General features: G+C 40.4%; 1 protein-coding gene across 2 annotated transcripts; it reads left to right on the top strand.

Annotated features, from left to right (window-relative positions):
- Positions 1-277: 277 nt before the first annotated feature.
- Positions 278-2,569, top strand: LOC121132734 (protein CTLA-2-beta-like). Of its 2 annotated transcripts, none has more exons than XM_040756229.1 (5): positions 278-378; positions 1,269-1,383; positions 1,685-1,807; positions 1,905-2,015; positions 2,318-2,411. In XM_040756229.1, exons 2-4 carry the CDS (start codon positions 1,297-1,299, stop codon positions 1,992-1,994), a joined length of 300 nt encoding a protein of 99 aa, XP_040612163.1. In that variant the 5' UTR covers positions 278-378; positions 1,269-1,296; the 3' UTR covers positions 1,995-2,015; positions 2,318-2,411. The 2 variants fall into 2 exon arrangements, with proteins under 2 accessions (XP_040612163.1, XP_040612162.1); XM_040756228.1 differs by having other exon boundaries at positions 284-378; positions 2,395-2,569.
- The last annotated feature ends 7,085 nt before the right edge of the window (positions 2,570-9,654 follow it).

The following is a 9,654-nucleotide window of genomic DNA, read 5'->3' as shown; positions in this document are numbered from 1 at the left end:
TTCTCCCACAATTCTTGTTATTTCTCAAGACTGTCAATTGTGCAAAAGAGGACATCTGTGAGTCTTGGAATTCTCATAAAAGCCACAGCCTTTATGACTCAGCTGGGGTGATGGTCTGGCTGCTCTCCAGTGTCATGTTTTCCTGCTTGCATTGCCTTACTAGTTAAGTTAGCTTATGGCTCTACTCTATTGGACAGGCTGAGGCTTTAGGGAGGGCTAACCATTGTTCCGGGAATGAAAGGGTGGAGCCACAGGCTGCTCTGCTAATGCACCACTAGAGTCTTCTACAAATAGCTCTTAAGTAGCCCTGGAGAGCACAGTCCTGGTTTCTGCCTTGAACAGAAGCTGCTGCACTCCAGGAGAGCAGAGACAAGCAAGGTACACAGACCCTCTATCCGCCTGACTCTTGCTCCATGAGCATCCTCACAGCTTTGCTCTGGTTACCTGGGGCTTCTCTTTTCTCTAGGTTTTGTTGACTTTGTTTTCTTGTTTCTTTGTTTCTTTGTTTTTGTTTTTAATGTTTTAAGAAAATAATAGAATTACATCATCGACTCCCCCATCTTTCTTCCCTCATACCAGCAGAGATGCCCTTCATTGATTCTTTAAAAATTCTGGCATCAGGTTAAGAATTGTTCCTCACAGTTTGTTTGTAGGGAGGAAAGCAACTCAGACTGAGTACAGCTGACCTGGATGGCCCTGCTGTTTCTCTCTCAAGGAAACACATCAGGTTCTTAGAGAATCAGCTGGAATTTCAGAAAGCAAAGCTGAGGCTTCATCCACAGCCTCTGACACAGAATATCTATATAAGACAACCCACACGGGCTTCATAAACATGCTGACATTAGACTGTAGTCGCTGCGGGCTGTGCCCATGTTTCCCATACACCCTGCATTTTCTTCTGTCTGTGTGTTATCTGCCATGGGGACCTGAGTAATAATTGAGGAGGATTTGTGATACACATTCCTAGTGATAATGTGTTGGAAACTAGCCACGTTGACAACTTAAAAAGGCAGAAGTGTCAGAGTTAATTAATACTATATGTATTATATGTCCATATATTTATGTGCACACATGTGTGTCTGTATTCATGCATGTGTAACGTGCATGAAAAAAGCTTCAATTAATTTCTGAACTCTATTATTAGTTGTTACTACATGTAATGTACATATACATATATACTTATTATAGTCTAGTAAGTATGCATAATATGATTGGTTTGTATATTCTAAGGAGTGACCACTGGTATTGGATAATTCCTTGTTCCTTAGGTTTTTGATACCGTCTTACTCTTTGAGAATGGCCTCAGTTGCTCCATCACGTGATCCCAGTTTGGATGCTGAATGGGAGGAATGGAAGAGGAAATTTGAAAAAACATACAGCCAGGTCGGTAACATGGGCACTGTCCAGAGGGACTCAACGAGGATGGCCCTTGCTGTTAGGAGTCTGTTGTCTGTTCGCATAAATGTGGTCCCAGAGGCCAGCCACTACCAAGGACTGGCTTAAGACATGCACTATGAATTCAGGGAGACAAGCCCTGCAAACCCTCTGGGTGTGGAGTTTGCCTGGCTATAGTGCCCTGAGATCCCCCTCCATGCCTCCTCTTTACCTGTCACTACAATACTGTTGGTCAGCTCATGTGTGGAGTTAATGTGAAGAAATTACTTTCTGTTGCACTCATCTCCAGGATGAAGAAGGACACAGAAGGGCACTGTGGGAGGCGAGTAAGAAAGAAATTGACAAGCACAATGTGGAATATGAGCAGGGCAAGGTCAGCTACTCTATGAGCCTCAATCAATTTAGTGACATGGTGAGTGAGACGTGGATTATTAATTCTGTGTTACTTCACTTAATATCTTTAGTCTTACCGTCTCAGCTGTTAATATTTTCTGTTGTTTTCCATGAAGACACATGAAGAATTCAAGAGCAAATGCTGTGGATTTCCAGGGAATACAGGAGAGTCACCTAAATCTGAGAATTTAAAAGTGAACAGCTAAGTGACGCTGGTGATGGATTAGGTATGACAATATCTCATCCCTACCCTTAACTGTCCATAGAAAGCCAAGAAGGAACTGGTGTAGTCACTGACATCATCTTTGGAACAACTGGCAGTTCACTGTTTGATTGAGTGATCTTCTCTCTAAAGTGTGGAATGAGTTTATATTGGGTTGTGGATGGCAACCTTTTCTCCTTGATTGCGGTACTGTAGTTGGGCATTACACACGGTGACCATGAAGGAAAAAGGCTTAAGTAAAGGTACTGTGACAAAGTCACTGTGCTGCATTCTTTCTAATCAATGTGATATGTGCTTTGCTTCCAGGCAGAATAATGGGAGGTGCACGATTAGAAACAATAAGACAGCCTAGGAGTAACACAATCACTCTTTCATTGCCTCAGGAGCTTCTTCCAAGATGTGAGCAGCATGGTGCTAAGGAGAATGGACTGGGGGAAAGAAGGAGCAGGAGAGGTCCTCTCCATCACTTTGTGGAATAAAAAGGTGAATTCACTGAATGTCAACACTGTGATGTGAATTATCAGTCATATTCTCACTAATAAATCACTACTTTTTTTACCACTGTGTCTTAAAATTAAAGTTTTCTTCCTGTCTGTTTCTGTTTCAGTAAGATACTATGTCATTAAAACCTTCTGCTTGCGGTATGCATGGTTGCGAGATGGTGTTTTAGGAGAAGGAGTACACAGTTCTCTCATTATAGGGTCAGGTTCCCAACCCTGGTTCAGCTGTTTCTGGGGGCTCACATGCCTAATTTCCACAATGACCTGAAAGTTGACAGGTGTAGGCTTCAATGGACACTGTATCGATACGCGACACACAATTACTGACAGTAAAGCTAAGTATTTAATGTAGAAATTACTCACAAGATACCAAACCCAGAGGAGCCAAGCAGTTTTCAGCCGCCGAACTGGAAGCCAAACTCCAGGAAAAGAGACCCAGACTTCCTGTGTGCTGTTTTTTATGCCTTCCCCTGTAACGCCCCCTAGCCATGCCCAGGGGCATGGCTAGTGATGTAGTTCTGCCTACGTACATATACGTCTTTACGTCCAGCCGTATACATCTTTAGTCCTGCCTAAAGTGGGTGTGGTTAGCGGTGTGGTAAACCGCCCTTTTATTACCTCATCTGTATGCACCTCTAATAAGTCACATGTTTAATGGCGGCATCAGACTTCCTCCTACAATTCCCCTTTTAGTCTAAAAAGGACAACTAACTTGTGTCCATGAACAAAATGTATCAAACATCTATTCTATCTACCTAAACTTATCTGAAAGAAACACCCAAATATGAATACCTCCTTCCAATCCCAACTCTAAAATAATTGAAAACTAACACTAACAGGTGTAAACTATCTTATAATATCAATAGTAGGGAGAGGGGGTGTGGAATTCTCAAAACTACTTCCTGCTGAGATGGGACGATGATAATCTCATGGGGACCTGTGAAAAGAAAATGTTAGTATAACAAAATCTCAGTAGATCAGACAGTCTCTGTATGGCAGGAGATGCTTGGTTGAAGTTCCTGACTGGGGTTCTAGTGTTGATTGAAGCTCTCATCTGAAGCTCTGGCCAGATTGTAGAAGCTGTGCTGTTTCAGTTTCTTGATCCGGAGTTGTGTAGAGTGATGTAGTTTCAAGCCAGTTTCAGGATAGTGCTTGTCAGGTGGAGTCAATGATGTGGGGCAGTTCAGATGCCTCCAGTCGAATCAGGTGAAGTCAAGGAAGTGGATCCTCATTCTCTTTCTGAAGCAGTTGAAGATTGCTGTCAGGAAATCCCTTGTTCTCTGGAAAAACTCAAACATTAATGTTAACAAAGAAATATTTTAACTTTCATATGTATGCATACAGAAGAGGTAACAATAGGGAAGATGGAAAACCTGGAGGAAATTAGACTATTCAGAAAAAGAAATCCACAGATAACAGTCCCTCATTTTATTTCTTCTGTCTTATATCAATGGCTCTTTTGATATAATACAGAAATTCTGAATCGTATTTAAATAATATGCTTGAGTTTAGAGTAGGAGAGCCAATCCAACTCCAAAGCCAGCTTCAGTTAAATGAATGGGGACTGAGGTATGTGAAGAAATAAAGATAAAAGGGTACTATGAAAACACAATATAGAGAGATTTAGACTTTGATACCACACAGTGAGTTACTGTTTGTTTGATGGTCCTCAGGGTAGCTATTCATTCTTCTTCAGGAATCCATATGTCCAGTATTCTTTGCTGAGTTTATCTGTGAATACCAAACAACAAAACACTTCTCTTTCCTTTTAGGAGGTCACTTTACCCATGGTGGAATATGAATTTGTAGGTGGGCTGTTATCTTCCTCCTCCTGAGATGTTTTCTGTTCTGATCAAATTTTAATTAATTTTGATGGAACCCAAACCTTTTCTTCTCCTGTAGAAACAAAAGCATAACCCCTTCCCCAATGTAACACATATCCTGGTTTCCAGACTGAGGTCATAACATCCTTAAAATACACCGGTTGGTTCAGTTCAGAAGACTTCTCTGTAGTCCAGTGTCTTTCTGCTGCAGTTTGTTCTTTTTCATCAGCATTAAGAAAATTCAACGTTAGTAAAGCATTGTGTAACCTGTGTTTAGGTGTCTTTGTTTTCCCTTGCTGTTTATGAAGCATCTCTTTTAAGGTTCGGTTAGATCTTTCAATTATTGCTTGTCCTGTGGGATTGTAAGGTATACCAGTTACATGTTTTATATTATAATATTTGAAGAATTGTTCCAATTTACTGGAGACATATGCTGGAGCATTGTCAGTTTTTATTGTTTTAGGTATACCCATAACAGCCATCACCTCTAAGAGGTGTGTAATAACAGAGTCAGCTTTTTCAGAGCTTAGGGCAGTAGCCCATTGAAAGCCTGAGAACGTGTCTATAGTATGGTGTACATATTTCAAACTGCCAAATTCTGGGAAGTGAAATACATCCATTTGCAAAAGTTCATTTCTGTGAACACCTTTAGGATTACAACCTGCTGGTAATGGAGTTTGATTGTACAATGAGCAACTGGGACAATTTCTTACTATTTCTTTGGCTTGTTGCCAGGTGATAGAAAAATCCTTCTTTAAACCTTTGCTGTTAACATGGTGTTTCTTATGAAATTCTGAAGCTTCCAACATATTACCTACTAATAAACGATCAATTTCATCATTGCCTTGTGCCAGAGGACCTGGCAGACCTGTATGGGATCTGATGTGTGTTATATATATAGGATGAGTCCTGTTTCTGATGATTTCCTGCAATTGTAAAAACAATGAGGTTAATTCTGTATTATCAGGAACAAATTCTGCAGTCTCAATGTGCAAGACAACTCTTTCTGCATACTGAGAATCCGTGACTATATTGAGAGGCTCTGTAAAGTCTTTAAGTACCATGAGAATGGCATATAACTCTGCCTTTTGTACGGAGTTGTAAGGGCTTCGAACTACTTTACTTATTTTTCCTGATTTATACCCTGCTTTACCTGATTTGTTTGCATCCGTGTAGAAGGTAAGAACTCCAGAAATAGGTGTTTGCCTCACGATACGTGGAAGAATCCAAATTGTTTTCTTTATGAATTTGATTCTCTCTGTTTTGGGATAGTTATTACTAATACTTCCCAAAAAGTCACTGTAAGCTATTTGTCAATACTCATTATCCTTCCATAAGGAGGAAATTTCCTCATTCGTTAAAGGTACAATAATTTCAGCTGGGTCTTTCCCAGTCAGTTGACGAAGCTTTAATTTACCTTTTAATATCAAATCAGAGATCTTTTCTATATATGTTTTCAATTTTTTATTCTGTTTATGTGGCAGAATGATGTCTTCCCTCTGCATTAATATTCCTGAATGGTATTCTCTAGATGGTAAAATAACCAGGATACAGTCCAGATATGGATCCACACGGTCCACATGTGCTTCTAATATTCTCTTTTCTACCCATTCTAATTCTTTTTCAGCCTCAGCTGATAGTACTCATGGGCTGTTTAGGTCATTATCTCCTTTTAAAGCCATTTTCAGGTGTTTTAAATCATGCCCTTCTACACCAATAATCGTCTGTAATTGAGAGATTTCTCCTAATAGTTTTTGAAGATCATTAAGAGTCCGGTAACGATCTCTTCTGATCTGTACTTTCTGTGGTCTAATTTTCTGAGCATCTATTTTATAACCTAAATAGTTAATAGAATCTCCTCTTTGTATTTTTTCTGGGGCAATTTGTAATCCCCAGCAAGGCAAAATTTCCTTTACTGCCTCAAACATCTTTTCCAAAGTATCCTTATTTGAATCAGACAATAATATGTCATCCATATAATGATATATTAACGAATGTGGAAATTTTTTACGAATTATTTCTAGAGGTTTATTCACAAAATATTGACACAAAGTTGGACTGTTTAACATACCTTGAGGTAGTACCTTCCACTGGAATCTCTGTCTTCATGCGCCTATAGCACAAAGAGAAATGCTCTCTCAGCCTGGACTCTTAGGGGAGTGCCTTGACCCTACCAAGAGTAAAATGACAGACTCTAGATATCCCCTATGTGGAAGGATTTGGCAATAGGGTGGGAGGGAGGGGGGGAAGGGGAGTGCGGGAGGGAGGGAGGGAGAGGGAACTGGGATTGACATGTAAAACAAGCTGTTTAAACTTAAAATAAAAATGATGAAAAAATTAAATAAAAAAATTAAATTTAAAAAACCAAAAAAAAAAAAGAATAATTCCAGCAAACTGGCCTCCTGGAACTGTTATTTTTTCCTTTTTCATTGTTTTTTATTTAAATAATATTTTCATTTATTTTACATACCAACCACAGCTTTCCTTCACTCTTTTCCCTAAGTCCCCACCACACCCACACCCACCCCTCCCATCTGTTCACATCCCTTCCGTTCCCCCTCTATCTCCACTCAGAAAGGGCCAGGCCACCCAAGGGTTTGAGCAAAGCTTGGCACATCAACTTGATGCAGGACCAAGCACCTCCCCTTGTGTTAAGGCTAGACAAAGTCATCTAGAATGGGGAACAGGTTCCCTAAAGCCAGCTATGATCCAGGGATCTCAAGACGAGAAGTCCTACAAAAAAAGACCAAGATACACAACTATGACACACATGCATAGGGCCTAGGTAACTCCCATGGAGGATGCTCAGCCATTGGTTGAGAGTTCATGTGCTCCCACAAGCTCAGGTCAGCTCTCTCTGGGGGTTTCCCATGATGTCCATGGCTTGTGCAATCCCTCCTCTCTTGATTCAGCAAGACTCCTGGAGCTCTGTCCAGTGCTTGGCTATGTATCTCTGCATTGCTTCCATCCATTATTGGATAGGCTATCTCCAACAAAAGTTAGAAGAGTCACCAATTGTATTACTGTAGATGGCTGATTTAGGTACCCACTCCACTCTCTGTAGGATTCTTAGCTGCGGTCATCCTTGTGGATTCCGGGTTGTAACCCCAAAATGTCCCCTTCATCAAGACATTTCTTTCATTACTCTTCCTCTGTGTACTACACCAACCTGCCTCTCACTCAACCAGTCCAACCTGATTCCTTAAGCTTCCATTCCTCCATTCACCCCCCCCCACACACACAGTCACACAGTTTACCCAGGAAATCTGATCAATGTCCCTGTCATGTGCATCTTCTTTGAGCACCTTGTAATCTAGTCTGTCAAGGTCTGTGAGTTGTAGGTTGCTTACCCTATCCTTTATTCCTCATATCCATTTATGAATTAATACATACCATGTTTGTCTTTATGGATCTGGATTACCTCACTCAGAATGATTTTTTTCTAGTTCCATCCTTTCACCTGGGAATTTCATGAGGTCATTTCAAGTAAAGATTGTATTGGCATAAAAACAGACCCCTGGCTCAATGGGATGGAGTGGAAGACACAGACATAAATCCGCACATTTATGAATACCTTATTTTTGACGAAGAAGCCAAAATTATACAATGGAAAAAAGAAAGCATCTTTCACAAATGGTGCTAGATAACTGGATGTTGAAAGGCAGAAGAATGCAAATAGATCCACATCTACTTCCATACACAAAACTCAAGTCCAAGTGGATCAAAGAACTCAGTATAAATCCAGTTACACTGAAATTGAGAGAAGAGAAAGGGGAAGTAGTTTTGAAGTAACTGGCATAGGAGACTTCTTCCTGAATATAACACCAGTACCAAATACTCTTAGAGCAACAATTAATAAATGGTACCCCCCTAAAACTGAAAAGCTTCTGTAAGGCAAAGTTCATGTTCAATAAGACAAAACAGCAGCCTACAGATTGGGTAAAGATCTTCACCAATACCTCATCTGATAGAGGGCTGATCTCCAAAATATATGAAGACCTCAAGCAATTAGAATCAAATATCAAATAATTCAATTTTATAATATTGTGTGTGATACGTATCTAAAGAGGGAATTCTCAACAGAAGAATCTCAAGTCACTGAAAGAATTGAAGGGACTTGCTTATCATTCTTAGTCATCAGGGAAATGCAAACCAACGTGACTCTGAGATACCATCTTACACCTGCCATAACAGGTAAGATCAAAAAAGCTGATGATAGCTTGTGCTAGAGAGGATGTGGAGTAAGCAGAATACTCCTCCACTCCTAGTTGGAATGCAAACTGTACAGCCACTTTGAGGATCAGTTTGGTGGTTTCTCAGAAAATTGGGACTCAATCTACCTCGAGAGTGGATGATGTCACTCTTGGGCATTAGACCCCAATGATAATCATATCACAGCAACACAAGTATGTTCATAGCAGCATTAATCAGAATAAAATAGAAGCTGAAAACAACCTTGAAGCACCTCAACCAAAAAAAACGGATAAAGAAAATATGGTACATTTACACAATGGAGTATTACAGAGTTGTGAAATCAACTGTTTTTCTTAATCACTAACCTAAGTCACAACCATTCACACTACGCCAGATACCAGAGAAAGATGGGAGCAACCAACATGCAAAAAACACAACAGTAGCAAGGGACATTCTTGGGTTGAGGCTCTCAGGGCTGTGCCCATCTGAGATTCACCCATCAGAGTTTTGTTCCCTGGTGGGCCAATTCCCTGAACTCAATTGCCTTCTGCTGCTCCTCTGACATGGCCACTGGCAATCCACCATGGCTGAGGGGAAGGCATGCACCTTTGATAGGGCTGTATCTATCCAGCTCTGCCTGTAACAAACATAAAAGCATCCTTAAATGTCAGTTACCTGTCTGAAAAGTGCACAATAAAACCTTGGGAAACTCAAAGGAAAATGGGCATGAATCTACTTTTTTTTTTAAACTTTTCATGTGATATATTAAAATAGAAACAAGCCAGATTTACATTCTCTGTATTTTTTAGTCACACCTGAATCCTCTTTTCTAATTTTTGTTACATATGCTCTGTAATCATACACCCAGCTGTGCTAGTCAGAGTGATAGTGAAGTCCACACTGATGGGGGCTGTCCTTTTGCATGCTGTGGATATATGCTTCTCTTACTGGTTGATGAATAAAGCTGTTTCAGCCAATGGATAGACGGGATGCTGCCAGGCAGGAAGCATAGGCAGGGCTACCAGACTAGAATTCTGGGACAGGAATGCAGAGAGTGGGTCTCCAAAGAGGGAAGGTAGGATGCCAGGATATTCATAGGTATGTCAGTACCATGTGGAGATCTATA

This window comes from Mesocricetus auratus, unplaced genomic scaffold (assembly GCF_017639785.1).
Source record: "Mesocricetus auratus isolate SY011 unplaced genomic scaffold, BCM_Maur_2.0 Super-Scaffold_100013, whole genome shotgun sequence".
Taxonomy (NCBI): Eukaryota; Metazoa; Chordata; class Mammalia; order Rodentia; family Cricetidae; genus Mesocricetus; species Mesocricetus auratus.
Note: the sequence above shows the minus strand (reverse complement) of the source record. Positions and strands in the feature narration are given on the sequence as shown.

What these genes read in the sequence shown, in the direction of transcription:
- LOC121132734 (XM_040756228.1), top strand. Translation starts at nt 1,297, where the DNA reads ATGGCCTCAGTTGCTCCATCACGTGATCCCAGTTTGGATGCTGAATGG. An exon ending in TTGAAAAAACATACAGCCAG is followed by an intron (nt 1,384 to 1,684) that starts GTCGGTAACATG and finishes ACTCATCTCCAG; the next exon opens with GATGAAGAAGGACACAGAAG. An exon ending in TCAATCAATTTAGTGACATG is followed by an intron (nt 1,808 to 1,904) that starts GTGAGTGAGACG and finishes TTTTCCATGAAG; the next exon opens with ACACATGAAGAATTCAAGAG.